General features: G+C 37.6%; 1 protein-coding gene across 1 annotated transcript in view; it reads right to left on the minus strand.

The window, feature by feature from the left end:
* Positions 1-6785: 6785 nt before the first annotated feature.
* CSRNP3 (cysteine and serine rich nuclear protein 3) overlaps positions 6786-17922 on the minus strand; it is a 173769-nt gene continuing 162632 nt past the window's right edge. The window contains exons 4-6 of the mRNA XM_019629849.1: positions 15350-15523; positions 13372-13668; positions 6786-11356 (exon numbers count right to left, since the gene is read on the minus strand). Of these exons, the coding sequence (XP_019485394.1) occupies positions 10280-11356; positions 13372-13668; positions 15350-15523 (1548 nt within the window). The 3' untranslated portion in view covers positions 6786-10279. The remainder of the gene's footprint in view (positions 11357-13371; positions 13669-15349; positions 15524-17922) is intronic.

The following is a 17922-nucleotide window of genomic DNA, read 5'->3' on the forward strand; positions in this document are numbered from 1 at the left end:
AAGTGCAAGCCGTCTGTCTTGTGAGAGGCCATGGGAGGCAAAGGGAGAGTTTGATAAGCAAAACAAGACTAGAGAGGTTTGTTATACCCTGATCTTAGGTGATCTTTTGGGGCATGCCAAGGAGTTTGGATTTTATCTTGTTGGCAATGAGGAAAGAACGCCACTGAAGATATTTTAAGTAACTGAGCAACACAACCAAATTTGTTTTGGGATAATCATACAATCACATATTAGTATTTAACGTTCAAAAATATAAATCCCATGTCCAGGTGTAAGAAAACAATTTGTCTGAAGACAGGGACTTGCATATAATAGGAGGTTAGGCAGGATCCATTTTCATTTCTCCTCATTTTACTGCCAATAAAAATAAGTTTGGTTATCTTAAGTCACCATTATTAAACAGATAAGCACATATATGTATGGACCTACATGCATACAGATACTATATTCTTAACACCAGATCACTCATATCCTGCTTTCAGCAAAGTAAAACAAAAATAATTAATAGGTGAATTATAGGATACTACTTAAAAGAGGTTGGATTTGTCTTTGTAAAAATATCCTTTCAAATTTCATTTGAATAGAGTTCCTCTCTGGCTCTCATATTTGTTTATACATCATTACTTGAGGAAGGGGTTGAATAATCTAGAAAGAAAATGTTTTTAAGAATCTCCACTTAAAGATCAAACATAATAGTTAACATATCCTTCAGATGATAATGTAATGAGCCATTTCACAGGAACTGGCTTCACACACAACTTTCCAAGACAGGACTCTGTTACACAGAAATAGGGAGGTGTTCGTGAGTGTGCTGTGACAGCTCAGGGTGTAAGAACAGAGTTTACACAAAATACAATAAATATGCAACAGTTATACAACTTAGAAACCAGTTTTACTCTGCTGCAAACAAATGGACAAGATATTGTACAATATATAATAAAAAGTACAGCATAATACAAGTGCCACTAATAAAAGAAACTTAAGGATATGACTTAAAAATGCTTATTTGTAATATATGTATATATATATACACACTGCAATAAAAAGCCACAATAAATACACAAATTTTCATGTCATTCATAATAAATACTGAAAATATAAATACAGAAGACTATAGCTATTATGAATAAATTATTACAACATAAAGTCCAGGTTAAGTTCTGTTGAATATTATTGTAGCTTATTTTATATACCCTTTGGCATCTTTGATGTTATAACTTATACACAAGAGAAATCAATCTAGCAACTGTGTGACATACAACATGACATCTTAGTGTATAGTGATTTCATGTATGAATTGTAGTTTGATTTTTTTTCCCTTTCAACCTTTCTAAGTGATTAGGTAAACTTTGAAATTAAGTAAAAATAATAACAGAAATCAATTAAAAGATAAAACCAATAAAAAGGTAAAAAAATGTTGCAGTGAGTTTATCTCACTGTTTTTAAATTACCTTTTTTGCCAGCAAACAAACAAAAACAAAACAAATCAAAACACTCTCAAAAGACTTCCCTTGTGTAAAGACCATTCCCAGTGTCCGAATGGTACAATGTAGACTGAAGGATAACACCCAAGTGTTTTGGATCATTTGATCTACCATTACATTCAGCTCACTAGATTTCACCAGGATTTGTAAGTGTGCCAAATTTCTATGGCAGTTGGAAAGTGGAGACACACGTGATGTCTAAGACTATGATCAAGATAAAGATACTGCAAAAGTTGACATTTGTCTATGCAACCGGTTATACATATACATTTTAAATGGGGAAAATGTATTTTTGACCAATGTCAAATGACCTTTTCCTATCAAACTGATATACCCTGTGACATTGAGGGAAACACATTGAAATAACAAAGTGTCATTTTCTGCGTTAACAGGCATTAACCAGTACATATGTATTAATAGTTCTAAAGAGGCTATTACACCAGAAATGCAATGAACTAAAATGAAAGCAGATCAACTTTACTAAGACACAATAAAGGCTGAGGTTCTTAGGAACAGAGTTGTAATCTACAGGTTTTTAATTTTTAAAAACTATTTCTGTAAATGTCTAGCGTTTATTTTACATCAAACACTTTTGAAACATGTTTCACGAACTACGCCTCAGACTTATTTCCACAGAGGTGCCTAGACTCAATTAAAACATGGGCCAAATGATTCAACATTCTTTACATAAACATTCTGTAGCTTTTTTTTTTTTTTTAAAGCAAAAAACGTTATTTCCCCTCCTGTTATTTGTGGGGAGCAACCACACTGGTGTGGCTGTCATTTCACAAGAGCATCTGAGTTGGGGAGACAAGTAGCTGTACCTAAATCCCATGGAGAAAGGAAACATTGATTTTGAGGGTGCTCCTTATCTTCAGGTTAGCTCTGACTCTGAGTTAGAAGCAACTCTAAGCAAACAGAAAACACTCAGAAAGCTGCAAAGGTTGCTTGGGCTAAGTGATGTAATCAGAAAAACAATCACTGCCCTCTCAGACTTCTCCCTTTGTTTTCAGGCCTTGTCAGGAAGATAAATTTTAAAATCGTTTTGCTGATCCCTGAGAAGGCAGGCAGCCATTGTTTAAATAACATGGGGACAAAGCCCGGTACACAAGTGGTGGCTGAGTAATTTCTCTGGAGTCATTTACTCCATACCAGACTCTCCATAGCTAGTCACACCTCCCCCAGAAGTGGAAAAACTTGAGATTCTCATTTGTCGTTTTAGGGTAAAGAAAGATTAATCAGAAGGTATTTATTTAGAAGCAAAAAGGTAGAAAATGTTCACGTTTTTGTAATTGTAACTTCTCAGAAACAGTCACCTTTCCTGAAATTACCTCCAGACATCATAGTGAATGGTAAACCAAAGAAAAATAAAATAACCCAACTACAGTCATATTTGTAGAGAGCAGGTCATGTTACCAAGCATTGTCTCAATACCCACATCTTTATTTTTAAAAATTGGATTTCTTATGAGATTTATGGAATCATCAAATGTAATAATCATCAACGGTAAGGGAAACCCAACTTTCTTTGAGTCTCCTAGCACAATGGCCCAAATTACCACAACTGTTGCCAGGTGCCTAGCTCACAAAGACTGGCCAAGATATTTTCGTATTGTGAGAAAAACCTAAGAGAACTGGATTGTGTTGCCAAGGAAACCGCCTTCCCTAGAGATGTGAAGAATAGATGGGCATCTATCGTGTGAGGCATGCCTGAGTGACAGTTCTCCCTGGAGGTAGATGGATGAGCCAGATGACCTCTGGAAATCTCTTCTAGTCTCAGGACTATAAAATTTAAAGAATACAGAAGAATCTCAAACTTTCCATTATTCACACACAGTTGGCCATTATGAGTATCTTTTAAAAGATTAAACTATTCTGAGATAACCGTTTGGCATGCCTAGTGCCTAATGAATCAAGATTCAGACAGTAACCTTTGACAGTAGACCCTATTTGATTGTAGTACAAAGGAAATAACTTTGCCAACTACTTAAATTTAAAGTCTGTCAACTTCAGATATCATTTGGGCATCATTAAACCACCCAAGGATCAAAACTAAATAAAAAAACAAACAAGTAAAAAATTAACCTCAGGCAATTTATTTCCTAGGGCTAAATATTTAGGTTTCTCTTCTTTGAGAATTCATACTTGGATTTTATTTCATCTCTTTCATATTTAAGTAAAACGTTAAAATGCTATATAAATCTTTGAATTTGTTTTAAAGGTGGTTGTCTTTATTTATGGCTAAGGTGATAAGGTTGGCCACCAACATAAAAATGAAGAGCAAAACAAAATTGGATAAATTGTGCTATAAAGTTAGAAATTTCAACCTCATTTTTTAATCAAGAAGCCAGACCCCTGACGAGGGGTTTTCTGGTCTGACCCAGAGTGGCAGTAGGACTTACTTGATACAGATCTCTGGTGAAAGAAGTGCCTAGATAATTTTTAAAGAGAATATTTTCTAAATCAACTTCCTTCCAAATACTCATTAATAAGTAATTTTTAAGATACTCACAAGCCAGGTAAAACTATTAGGAGAAAGACAAAAGAGGGATATTTACCAAAGAAGCCATCTCAAAATTATAACCAAAACCGTTCAATCAGGTCACATAAACTAACTTAGACAAAGGCAAGGCTAATTTCTACCATAAATTTGCCTTCTCCTAAATCCTCCTAGTTAACATACATTATCTTAAAAATATTTAAGTGGCTTCATCCATGTCACTAAAATGAGAGTTATTGAACTGACCTGACTATCACCATGATAATGAGTAATGCAGAGAAAGGAATGGTATCATTAGCATGTTGAACTTCAGTATTGTCCAAAATAAATCCTATCATATTCCTTTGAAACTTCAGTTCTGCCAGAAACTTATGAGATGTAATAAAATGACATACTAGAATTGGCTTTTCTTGAACTATAAGCAAGTGTAAAGTTTAAAATAAAAAAACCATTACCCTGTATAGTGATATATTTATCACAAGTGAAAGCAGCCAACAACGTGACTTACATCTTTAAAATTACCTCATTTTCAGCGAATGTGTAACAAGTACCTGTATTTGCTAAAATTGCAGGCTATACATTAATTAGATCACAAACATTGCACATAAAACATGAACTGGTTTAGGCTTTGAACCTGGTTGTATATACCTTCCTGCTTCCCATCATTCTGAGTTATCACTGTCAGGATATGAAACCCGACGCCTGATGTCGACCCTCCAGACAGCCCCGAGTTAGACCTACCCCAAGATGGCTCACCAGGTAAAACCCAGCTCATACTGAGCTTTTGAGTTTGAATTTCCGGTAAGAAAGGAAAAACCTCAAAACCCTGCACTGGTTAGGAAGGGAGTCACATGGTCTAGGTCGAAAGCTATGAAAGGAGTTAAAGTAAAACTTCGAAGTGATTGTTTTAAAGAATCACATTGAATACACAGACTTGGAAGGTAAAATATTAAAGCCCTCTTTTATTTCCCGTATTCATTACTTTTGACAAGTCTATCAGTCATTTTAATATAAAATGTGTTTATATCTTAAAAAGTTTCTTGAGCGTGTTGTGGCTCTGTGTTTATTATTTAAAGCATCAAATGACTTTTGGACAGTGAAGATGTAACTGATGCGGATGGGGGCAGAAGACGGTGACACCGAGGCTGTGAGTGTTCATGTTGTAACTGCCCCTTCTATGTTTCAGGCTGCCATTTGTGAATTGGGTTTTTCTAGTATAATAAAATTATACTTCTTCAGATTTGCTGAAACTTTATATTGGGCTGTCGGAGAAGTCATGTCGCATTTTTGCAATGAAAATCAGAAAAAAATTGTCATGACTTTTCTGACAACCCAATAGTTTTCAGGAGACACCGCCACTGATTCAGCTTATACTCCATCCTCACCCCACCCTGGCACTTCCATCATTCTAGTGAGGTTTCAAATTGCAGATATTTAGTTAAATTCAGTCAATTCAATTCTTTAATGCTACAGAAAACGTTTGATGGGCTGTGCTATTTGTGCAAAGCTGTGGTATTTGGCTTAGGCATTGAAGTTACTCTAGTGCAAGTTAGCAGGTCTCTGAAAGAGTAATGTAATAAGTAGTTGCAAATTGGTGTTAGAACTAAGAGTGATTAAGGTTTTTAAGCTTTTGGCATTGGTTGTGGTAAGTAAGGATGTATAGAGTTCCAGTTTCAAATGACACTCAAGTCTTGCCTTCAAAAGCATGACGGTACTTCCCATTGAAAGCTGGTATTTTATTCCCTGATCACAGTGACACTGTCAACTCTCTGTAAGAGAATAAGGAGAAGATGCCATTTTAAAGAGAAAGATTAAGTCATATTTGGAGAAATAGAAGGCTTTGTGGCACCTTTTAAGTAGGCAGTCTTTGCTGGACTTCTGGATGTCAATTTTCCACCTGGTAATCTGATGGTTTGTAACCCCAACTAAAGGTGAAGGAGCTCAGTGACCTCTGTTTTGGCTGCAAGGTAGTGCCTTTGGAACTTGGAACCAGGGTTTTGCTATTTTGATAGGCTGTTTATGAATTGAAGAGCGGTTGCGTTCCACATTGTTGTTTCAAAGGTTTCCTGAAATGTTTCTTGGGCTACACGAGTCAGTCTGCCTTTGAAACTGACTGGTAGGAGCTTGTTAGGATAAATTTAGCAGCACTTATATAGGTCTCACACTGAAGAAGCAATTAGCTGAAAATGTCTTTTCCATTCAATTCGGTTATTCTAGATAAATCCAGATTTAATTCATAAATTTCAGATAGGGGCAGAGGAAAGAAGGAGGATCTAGAGAATCCCACTAATTTAGGAAAAAGAAGTATTCTTTTAGTTGAGGTTTGCATATAATTAGACAAGAATTGATATCACTTTTTTGAATATCACTTTATAAAATCACAAATTAAAAGGATTATAATGAGACTTGATTATTTCATGCCACTCTTCATCATCATAAACCCTTAGATTTGCAGTGTTTTCCCCACTTTTTACTACATAGGACAGCTCCTATAACATTGTAGGGGTTCAATAAATATTTGTGGAAATAATTAGTACTTAATAAATTCAAAATATCAAGACCAAAGGGTTATAAACATGTACAGCAACATCAGAATTTTAATCAAAGAATCAGTAATATATCTACTTATAGGAAGTAAATTAAATTTTCCTGTTTAATGATAACCAAACCAGAATTTTGCCCAGAAGTCATCTATTAGAGTATAAAATTTTAAAGAATATAATCACTTATAATCTCTTTGCTTCTTAATTAATTTGTGGCCTGTGTTTCCGTAACTTAGTTTTTCTTTTTTTTTTTTTTGGTGGGGGGTGCTATTATTGAGTCATACATCATTGTGAGGATCGTATCACTCTAGTAAATATTAATTTCACATTTTATATGTGGCTGACAATAGGAAAAATAAAGTTTCATCACGAACAATAAAGATTGCCTTTCAAAAACTAAATATATAATTCAATTAACCAAAAGACATGGGGCAAACGTTTTACTTATGTCTTCACAATCAATGATCAAGAAATGGGGGAAAAAATCTTAAGTAAATCTCTTTCATTGACTTCTCTCTCCCAAAGGAAACCTAGAATGACGAAGGAAATGCAAGCTGCTCTACCCACTTGACTTGCAAATCCATTTGGCCTGGATTATAACCGGGAATTACGGTCCAGTAAAAGGTAGAGAGGGCTGGCGCTAAAACAACAGGGACCAATGTAGGAAGCTTTGCTATTGACAGTGAATGACTAAAAGGCCGTGTGTCAAAAATGACTATAATTTGGTTAGATATCCTTACTCTGGGGGCAATGCAACGGCTGCAGGTCAGGTTATTGTGTCTTGGTATAAAGTTCTTAAGTATCTCCACTGGTTGCCTCTAGCTTGATCCCCATTTTAAAAAGCTTAGAAAAACTATCACGCTTTCCTGGCATGTGGGCAGTTTTCGTTGAATAGAAGGGCTATTAATGGGGGGAAAAAAGTCAGATGGAACACTGCTCTCTCAGCTTTTCTGGGAAAGGAAGTAACAATGCAATGATTCTATCATTAGTATTATTTACAACTTTGACTCAATATTTTCAAACTCTATCTTTAAAAATTGTACTCTTTTTAGATGACATTTTTAGAGCATAAAACCCAAACAGCTTCTAGGGTGGGAGAAATTCAGTACAAAATAATGTATTGAATTTTGGCCACTGCTTATACTCTGTCATTATTCACTGTGTGGTATCTATCTGTTGAATGTGTGTGCCTGTGTGGTAGATGTGGGTGTAGGTAATTTGTGCATGTAGTTTATGAGAGATGTTTAGGGGTTGTTATACATATGAAAATTTGGAATGGAAGCTGTATGGTTGGAAGATTAATCCTTCTGTGTAGCTATGATTACCAACTCCAATTGAACAGATAGGGGGATAATGTGTGTGTGTGTGTGTGTGTGTGTGTGTGTGTGTGTGTGTGTGTGTGCGCGCGCGCGCGCGCACCTGTTTCTAGCTTAAGCGTTCTTTTGGAAATGAAGCAACAAAACAAAGACCAGCCAAACATGAACAAGCAGGTGTCAGCTTTCTTGAAAATCAACCTGAACTGAATTACATATCTGTCCTTTCAGAAACTGAACTTACATTCTATCCTTCAACTCTGCTCCAGTCAGAGTCACCCCTTCCCCACTCTGCCATACTGTGTTCCAAGAATAAGCTGAATGCTTCACAGGTAAATACTTCAAGGGCTTGTAATGATCTAGGACACAGGGCACACGCGATTCCGTCACGTGCTTGAACGAAAGAACAATAGCCTCTTGTCATATTTCTCTTTGGGCCTGTGCTCTTTAGATTGTATTGGTAGGGGAAAATAATTTGATCAAGCACTATAAACTGTAACTTTGTAGACAACACAGGATAGCAAAACCCCAATCTGATTAGCCCAAAGGACTCATCACTAAAAAGGGACATCCCTGCTCTCATTACTGCAACCTCCATAAGGACAAACTCAAAGCTCCTTTCACTTTAATATTAGTGGTTATAAATTTGGCCCAGTAGTGGGGTAGAGAAGGGATAGGAACCAATTGCATAATGAAAGAGCTGCCAAGTAAACACATTTTCCCCAAATCAAGTTTTAGAAGAAACTTTTCCATTGGAGGACTTTCCTTAGTTCAAAAATTTTTAAGCTCAATTAAATAGTATTTTTTAAGGAATTGGGATCTACAATATGTTTATATCCATATATCTAAACATCCAAGTCCAAAAGACATAAAAAATAAGTAGTGATGCAATCACTGAATAGCAAGGCATGTCCACATTTCAAAGAGGCATATGTGAAATGATATAACAATAGAAGTTCAAAAATATGAAACAGATTTAGCATAGTCATATTGCATTGAAAAAAGAAGGTAAAACACACTATTTAGTCGCCTAAATTAATTTACAAGAAAATGGGATCTTAGAAGTCCTCTGATAAACCAAGTGCACATAATCTAATGGTGGGGAGTGCATGTTTTATTTCTATCTGTCCTCTTTAACAAGAGAACGTGAGGTAATTAGAAAGGACTCAATGCATTCTGGACTGTTCTGCTAATTGTCCCAGGCAGGAGAAATCAAAATGCTTCAAAAAGTAAGGCCTAGTTGAATATTTGGGTGGGGCCCCCCCCCACTTCCATCAGCTAGTCACTAAATGAAAATCTCATTACACACTCTTTTTGTAGAGATGGATTGATCACGCTGTAGAAAAGGCTGGCTGCTGAGGATGTGTCTCTTCCATGTTCCTCAGCCTCCTCTGCTTTTACTGAGTTAGGTCTTCAGAGTGACAAAGGAAAACAGGTCATTTTTCCTTCACAAAGTATCATTGGATTATATGAACCTTATAATAGTTACAGATTAAAAAAAAATTAAAAATTTTCATCTCAAAGAGTTCTCAGTCCCCACCCCTCACAAGGTACCATGAAGGGGCACTAAAGTGCATTTTGATGTAGGGGAGTAGAGTTTAAAGGTGCTGTCCAAGCTAAGAACCAAGATGATGCTGTTTAAAAAAGAAAGGCAATTCCTTCTACCTCCATCTCTGGAGTCAACTGAGGGAGGGCAACAAACTAGACCCTCACCAGAGGATTGTCCTAACTCTTTAACTTTAGAGAAAACTGTGTAAGGACCTGCACATATAGACTCATTTATTTGTCCAAAATAGCAAAAATAGGCCTATTTCACCATTAAGAAAGTATTTGCGAATCTGATCAGTGATGATCATAAAAACATGAATGGATTCCAGATGCAATCCATGTGGCATGCTCGGTGGTACTAACTATGCATCTTCAGCTTAAAAGAACATGCTGCTGTTCATTTTCATCAAAACATGACTTCTAACTACCATAAATAAAATACACATGGAACGATTAAATCTTTTTCTTACAATAGTTACTTTTACATTAAAAAGTCACTATCATCTTCAGATATATCGAAAAGTAGGACTCTAAATCTTATTATTTCCCAGTCTTAGTTAATAATCTTGCACAGGCCCGATAATCCAAAACTTGGAGCTCTGATCTACACAGCTTGGCAGGTTTCACACAGTTTGACAGGTAGGCAATTGTGAGATATGCTTTTTTTAAAATTAGCATTTTCTATCAAAACAGTCTGAAATCTTTTAAAATCCTCATAAAGACTGTATTTGTGCAATGCCACAGTCATGTAGCTACAAAGAAGAAAACAAAATACAGTCTGGAAGATTTCCTACTGTCCAAGTTTTCTTGGTCCTCATTTTAAACAACCGTGAGCCCAGGAAATCCAATTAAATACAGTGCTTTAAATAGGAGGAGAGTTGGTCTTAAGCTACTAGACAGGGACGGTCTCCACCACAGGCGATTTGATGCACTCTTCATGCAATCTGCTCTTTTCAGCAAGGCTCAAAGAATTTTCAGCAGGATGCTCTGAAATGTGACTGTCACCATTCAAGGTAGAGACAAACCCTTCCTGGGAGGGGCCTTTCAAGTATGAGTGAAAGTCCATTTGAGGGTGATTGGACCTGTGTTCAGGATATAAGCTACTGCAGGGCACGCCGCTGTCGTTTTCCGAGGAGGAGCAGCAAACGATGACAGAGGGGTTAGCAGCTGGGTAATGAGAGGTGCCGTAGGCCTCTTCCGCTTGTCGGGCATAGTCAACGAACTGCTCCGGGGTCATGGTGTAAGGCACCAGCGAGAGGGTACCGTTTTTGACAGTATCTCTTTCAGAATAGTTCTCGGAGATCTGGCTAGGGGTTCCTGGAATGTGGCTATCTATTTGGTAATACAGAGTTGAAGAGTTGGCATAAAAAGAAGCATTTTTTGCGTGGCTTTCGTGAACGGCGGTGCCATCAGAATAACACAGGACGGAAGGCAGGGGGACAACTTCGGCGTGGGCACCCAAACCTTCCACAAAACTGTCCCCTTTATCGTCATCGTCCTCCTCCTCCTCCTCCTCCTCCTCTTCCTCTTCCTCCTCCTCATCTGACTCACTAGGTGCCAAGCTTTGGGTGCTCGAATCGGTGACTCCACTGCAGAAGCTGCTTCCATCCTCTTCCTCCTCCTCCTCTTCCTCCTCCTCCTCCTCCTCCTCCTCGCCTGGGCAATCTAATTCCTCAGCCGACTGCAGGTGCAGCACTGCAGCCTGGGGGTCAGTGTCAATCTCAAAATTGTCTGCGATGGAATATTCTACGGAGTGAGAGACAGGGCCCATGGAACTACTGTGAGCACTTATCTCACCATGGCAGCCGTTCAGGGTGGGGATCTGCTGCTCTCGGTTTTTCTCCAGTTCAAGTTTCATTATTGTGTGCAAAAAGTGAGTCCGGACACGGATAGGATTAAATTCAATTCTACCTGCTGTGTTACTACATCCTTCTTTAGTGCAGCCACATGGGAAAGACATTCGATCCACCTTGGAAGGAAGAACACAGATTAGCCCCACGGAACTCTTAGAAACCAAATAAAAATCCAGCACGTTTTCGCAACCCCTTTGATTACTTAATTCCACTTATGCCAGAAAAATGACAGTCAAACTGCCAATAGAAATGAAAAGGGAATGTGAAGGCTTTTAAAACATAAGACTAAACCTAGTTATAAACCTATATTCAAAATAAAAATGACTTACAGTATTATACCTAAAGTACGGTGTATATTTTTAGTTTGCTGACCCCCCTGTGCTTTCTTTACTTCCTCCATTCTCCCTTTTCCCCTTGTCTCCATCCCATTAATTTTGCTCCCTTGTTTTCAATGCTTCTGTCCTCTACCCAAGCTCCCTTTCCTTCTGATGCATGCCCAATGTTAAACAAACAAACTGCTCTCCTTCCACTTGCTATTTTTAATCTCAATTTGGACATACCCCATATTAGCCATGCCCTTTTTTCTTTGCTTATTATAAAATGAACTCCTCTGACCAAGGTGTCCAGATGGACACCACTTAATACTGTGTAGCCTGATCATTTGCTCTCATTGGTTTACCTTCTCATCCTTTTGGATCTTGGGTACATGGTGTGTGTGTATGTGTCCGGCAGGGCTGCGATCGGTGTGCACAGTCATGATTGTGACTGGTGGACTCGTGTGTTTCAGTCCTGGCTGACTCCTTCACCTCCCTACTTCATCAAACTACAAGCTTCTCGAAGAAACAGGATGATCATTTAGCCCATAACCTCAAATTAATTGATTGGATTATATAGATAGAATAATGGGGTTCAGCACGTGTCATAGCACTGAGTGCCTCACTCAAGTGATTCGTGGAGTTCTGGGCAATCCAAGGGAACTCCCAAGATGTTTGTTAATTGTCCCAGATCCTACCAATTAACCCGTATGCAGACTAGAGCACAGGCAACCAGAAAGAACTTGAACTGTTGGTCACCTTACTCGAGCATGGGGACTGTCCTATGCTACAGGGAAGGCAGACTGCAGCGCCATCATCCTGGTCCCAGTAGAAAGTAGTACCAGATGTCATAACCAGATTCTAGAGCTGTTTTATTACTCATGAACCCCTTTTCTGTGAATCTGACTGTTCAGCTGATGAGAACTGTCCTCTCCTGTCTGCTGAGGGGCTCTCCTTATTAAAAAAGCCAAGTTTCTGCATAGAAGAATGACAACTAACTAATCATGAAGCATCAATGACACTATAGATGGATAAGGACCTGAGAATCATCTAGTCCAAGGGTTGGTAAACTTTTTTTTGGGTAAAGGGCTAAAAAGTAAATACTTTAGGCTTTGTGAGTCATATGGTCTCTGTGGCAACTACTTCATCCTACTGTAGAAGCATAAAAGCAGTCATATACAACAAATAAACAAACAAGCAAACAAAAACATGACCATGCTTCCATAAAACTTGGTTTACAAACACAAGCGACAGGCCAAATTTGGCCCATGCGTTATAGTTTGCCAAGGGCTGATCTAGCTCAGCCCTTCCATTTTAGAGACAGGGAAACTGAGCCCACGAAGTTTACCTTACTTGCCAATTTCTGGCAAAAAGAGGAGCCAGGAGTAGAACTCAGATTTACGTCCCAGTCTAGTAATTTTTCTACTAGTCCATACCACCTCTAATCAATCACTATTTTATACCCCGTGGATGAATCAGAAAATACAAACTCAAATGTTAGGGACGTGACGATGTGCCTGCATGCTTATAAAAAGCTAAAATAAACCTGTCTAATAAATGAATCCAAGGGGAAATAATGTTGATTTACTCAGCTACAGTTTGGGTTGACTTTCACATTATAGCTTATATGTATGAGCATGTTATATATACCCATAAATGTCCTTGAAGAGTACTTCTCTTTCCTTGAATCATGTGTGTTGCCTTGCCCCCAGTGTTCTTCTCCATGTGGGAAAATTCGTTATATGTAACATGACTGCCTCTTTTGGGGGTGGTGTATAATGTCTTGTCTCTGGGGTCCCTGAAATCCAAATCCTCACCTGACACTTAATGCCTGCCAGGCTGCAGGTACATGTTTCTGGATCACAGAACACACGGCAGTCACAGCCACAGTCCTCTCGTGACAGGCGGATCGCTCGCAGCTCATGCTTTTCTTCCACGTCAATCTTTTTCACTCCAGAGGCCCGCAGCAGTGCTCTCCGTTTTTTTGTTGGCAGGGGTTGTAGAAAGAAGTACTCATCTACCTCTGTATTGTCTAAGTCGATATCATCGTCAGAAATGTCGTCCACTGTAAGAGTGCTAGCTTCTTCAGATTCCACTGTGCCATTCTTAGTCATCTAAAAACGTAAAGCAGCAAAGGAGAGACTTAGCATGGGCAGGGTCTAAAATCCTTACTTTTATACTTGGTAAGAAAGAAACCATTATATAACATCCTGTCCCCATAATCAATAAGTGTTTGTGGGTCAAATCATTTCCATTTATTTGTCACTTTAGAGAAGTCACAGGGGGAAAAATGAAGGCATCAGAATGATAGGCTTTTAAGTGGACTGGTAACAGAAGACTGTTAATTGGATCCCTTAACCTCGTCATTTTAGGAACTAGAGTTGTTAGAGCTTTTAGCCAGTGCAATGTGAAAAAAACCAAAGGTCACAGATGCCCATCAGTGAAAGCTATCTTTAAACTTAGTTCGTGATGGGCAGCTCTGATGTTGGAATAAATGTGCCCTTGCTCAGAGGTGACAGCATCTTAGTGGGAGCCATTGCCACCTAAATCAGCAAACATATTGTCCTTGAAATAACTACCCTGCCTTTTGGGCTCCAGCAAAACCATGTACTAGAAAATCAAGTTGTGCTACACTGTGTGCGTGATCGAGATTACAAACACCGTTAACCTACAGGACATTCCAAGAATGAGGGCTTGATATGAAGCAGTCATGTCAGTGTGCACTCAGTAAAGACAAAGAGTAGAGGGCAGTGCTGGCAGGCTCTCGCCAGTGGGCAACTGAAACAATGAACTGAGCCCTCAAAGGAGTTCACACAAGCCGGAGCCCACAGCAATACCCTTTTGCATAACAGCTCGTGTGGATAACTATGTCTCATACACCCATAACTATCCTGATTTTATTTATATTTCTTTTCTAAATTAATTTCATCCATTGGTAAACCTTGAATCGGTATTTCACTTCTTACTGTTATGATATCACATAGTATGTTTCCTTTATAAAAAAGCATTTAAAAAGAGATGTTTTCTCTGAATATGAGCAAGAAATGTATCCTGAGAAGCAGCACAGGAATAAGTGCAGAAGCTCTCTAAGGGATTATTCACAGAAGTTCTAAATACAGAAGCTTTTTGATTCTTTAATTTTTAAATTTATCATAAATTTCATTAATTGAAATTATTACCTTTTTTTTATCTTAACAAAAACTCACTCATTACAGTTAAAATACTCTGGTGATATCAGACATCATTCTCTCATCTTCATAGGAAAAAGTCTGATATTTAGATAATAACATTTATTATGGACCCAAAATCCTAAACCGGACAACTTTGACTACATTGAAAAACAAATACAGACTGGCCTTTGCCTTCAGTAGAAGAAATAACACAGTAGCAATTGTTTATTAAAATATATTCCAAAGGGTCCATGAAATGCATTTTTAAAAGCTACTGAGTTATATTTTTTTGAGTATTTCAGAGCTTAAATCTATGTTTTTGCAAAGATGGGCATTCCCCTTTACTGGGTTTTGTTTCTTGGTGTGATCTGCAATTTATCTCCTTCCTTGGCATTTCTTTACAAAGGTACTGGTTGAGTTGTTTTCAGGTTCCCATGATGTCCACTACTGGGATGTTAACTTTGATCAGTTGCTCTTATCATTTTTATTAATTCTTATTTGGAAACAGAACATCTTTCTATTTGTAAAGATCTGATTTTTTTAAGGAATTCAAGTGCATAATCGCATAACATTTACTCAATTCTCTGTGATAGGTTAGGCTGCAGTAACAAACAGGAAATGTCACCTTTCCCATCTTGTCCCCTCTGTGGCATTTAGATTTGTTTTTGTTAATTCTTGGCTTGCCTATATGAACCTCATCAAGTTTCCGACTCCACAGCACATGTGGAGCCACACCCGGGACTCGGTTAGCATGATTCACGTCAATAATTCCTTCCTTCCTACTTAACTTCCATGTTCTCTAATATTTATGCTCCCTTGTGTAACTGGAACAATACAAAAACAACAAAAACCCCTCAATTTTATATCAACAGAGTTTGAGTCTTTTAAAATTATAATGGTTGTTATCATATAATACATGAAATCTAAAAGTCAACAAAAAATAAGATCTTAGGAAATATTTAAAAACATGAAAATTGTAGGGCAACACGAATAACCAATCGGCATCTAAGAATTTTTAAAAATCTGTATCTCAAATTATAGATGGTTCTTATTCCAAATACAAGTGCCCTTCCAAACAAAATCTGTATCTCTTACTTTCACATACTTGATTTACAACAAATAATTTTATTTCAAAATAAAAATTCAATTAAGAACCTAAAAGTCCTTCACACAGAGCTACCTAAGGTTTTCACACTTTCTTGTTCAAGAACCTACAGGGGTCCTATTCTAGATTTTCAAAATCTCACATAAGCATTGAAATGAACTGGCAAGGTTTTCTCCTCACTTCTTCAATTTCTTCTCTGTCATTTCTAATGAAGATTCGAAATATTCTAGTTCACCCTGGTCAATTTGCTTATCTTCCCCACCTCAGTTCCTGCTTTGGAGTGCAGCCATTGAGAGATATTCTCTGCTGTGCCCTTGGAAGTCCTTCCTCCAGTCTATGCACATTTGCTCCTTTAAAACCCAGGCCAAACCTATTGAGCTTAAATGTTCTTTATTTTATTTTATTTAAATATGCAAGCAGGGTTTATTAATGATACATTCTCAGGGAAGAGAACAGGCCTAGCAAGGTAAGAGAGAGGGAAGGGAGAGAGGGAGGGAGAAGGAGGGAGAGAGAAACACATGGGTGAGAGAGCTAGGACAAGTTAAACACAGAGTACAACATAGGTGATTTTGAAATGCACTTTTTCATATCAGACCACCAAGGGGAAAAACTCAATGAGCTCCCTGTTTCTGTCCACAACTCATGTCCTTCATGCTCTCAAGATCTAGTGCAAAGAAACTGGGGAGCCTTCCAAGATAGCCTCATCTATTTTTGCTGACCCTTTTACTCCATGGCCCATCTTCACAAGACTATTTATTTTGTACATTATTCCTCTTTTTCCCTCCAACTTTATTGAGATATAATTGACATATAATACCCTGCAAGTTTAAGGTGTACAATGTGTTGATTTGATACTTATATATTGCATAACAATTGTCACAAATATCACAGAATTACCATTTCTTTTCTTTGGTGAGAACATTTAAGATCTCTTTTAGCAACTTTCAAGTACATACTCAATACAGTATTGTTGCCTATAATCACCATGCTGTACAACATTTTCATCTTATGACTTAAAGTTTGTACCTTTGACCAACATCTCCCCATCCCTGTCCATGTCCCTGTTAACCACCATTCTACCCTGTTTCTACAAGTTCTGCTTTTTTAGATGACTCATACAAGTGAAATCATACAGCATGTGTCTTTCTGTCTGACTTATTTTACTTAGCATACAGCCCTCAAGGTCCATCCATGTTGCAAATGGTAGGATAGTCTTCATTCTCATAACTGAATAATATTCCATTTTGTGTGTGCGTCTCACATTATTTTTCTCTTGACATGAGTGTTGGCTTTAAGTGTCTATTCCCTATCTCGAAATAGATTCATTGAATTTTCAGACTTTAGTGCATCCTTATTTTATTCATATGAGGCTCAGATTAATTGTGACCTCNTTCTGATTTCAGTCCTTTTGTAGACGAGGAATAGCATCATAATTCATAGACAAGATTAGGTCGTTCAACCATTTAGCTGTGTTTTACATTATAATATTAAACTGAAAATATTAACAATGAATTGTCCTCAAGACTAATAACATCTTTTGTGTTTTGCGGCTCCTGAGTGAAATAATTTAAGACGAGACCCTTTTGTTTAAGTAACTACTTTATAAAAACAAAACCAAAAATAAAACCCTCTCATAAGACTATGTGAAATAATAAGTATTCCATCAAGATATGTACAAATACTTCATTTGCATTTAAACAAAAAAATATTAGCAAGAATAGAAATAATATAAAAAGATGACCCTTGAAGCTGGATGACTAAAGCTTTGTTTTGGATCATAAACATACATGTCACGTCATCGTGCATTCAGTCTGTCTGCTACATCCACACAAGCATGAAGGAGGGAACCAGCTCTCTCCTGAGTCCCTTCAGGCAGCTACAAACCAGGCTGCTCAGCACACTGCAAGCTGGATCTGACATTAGAGAGGTGGTTTAATAGCATCATCATCTATTTGCAATGCTCAGCTTAAAAAAGAATAAGGTTTACTGCCCAGGATTTTGATGCATATTCAGAAAGCTGCATGTAAAAATGAAGTGTAAACTTTGACCTTCCAGCTTTGATGTCATAAATGATTAATTCACAAAGAGTTATC

The sequence above is a fragment of the Hipposideros armiger genome, unplaced genomic scaffold (assembly GCF_001890085.2).
Source record: "Hipposideros armiger isolate ML-2016 unplaced genomic scaffold, ASM189008v1 scaffold_871, whole genome shotgun sequence".
In the NCBI taxonomy this organism is placed as follows: Eukaryota; Metazoa; Chordata; class Mammalia; order Chiroptera; family Hipposideridae; genus Hipposideros; species Hipposideros armiger.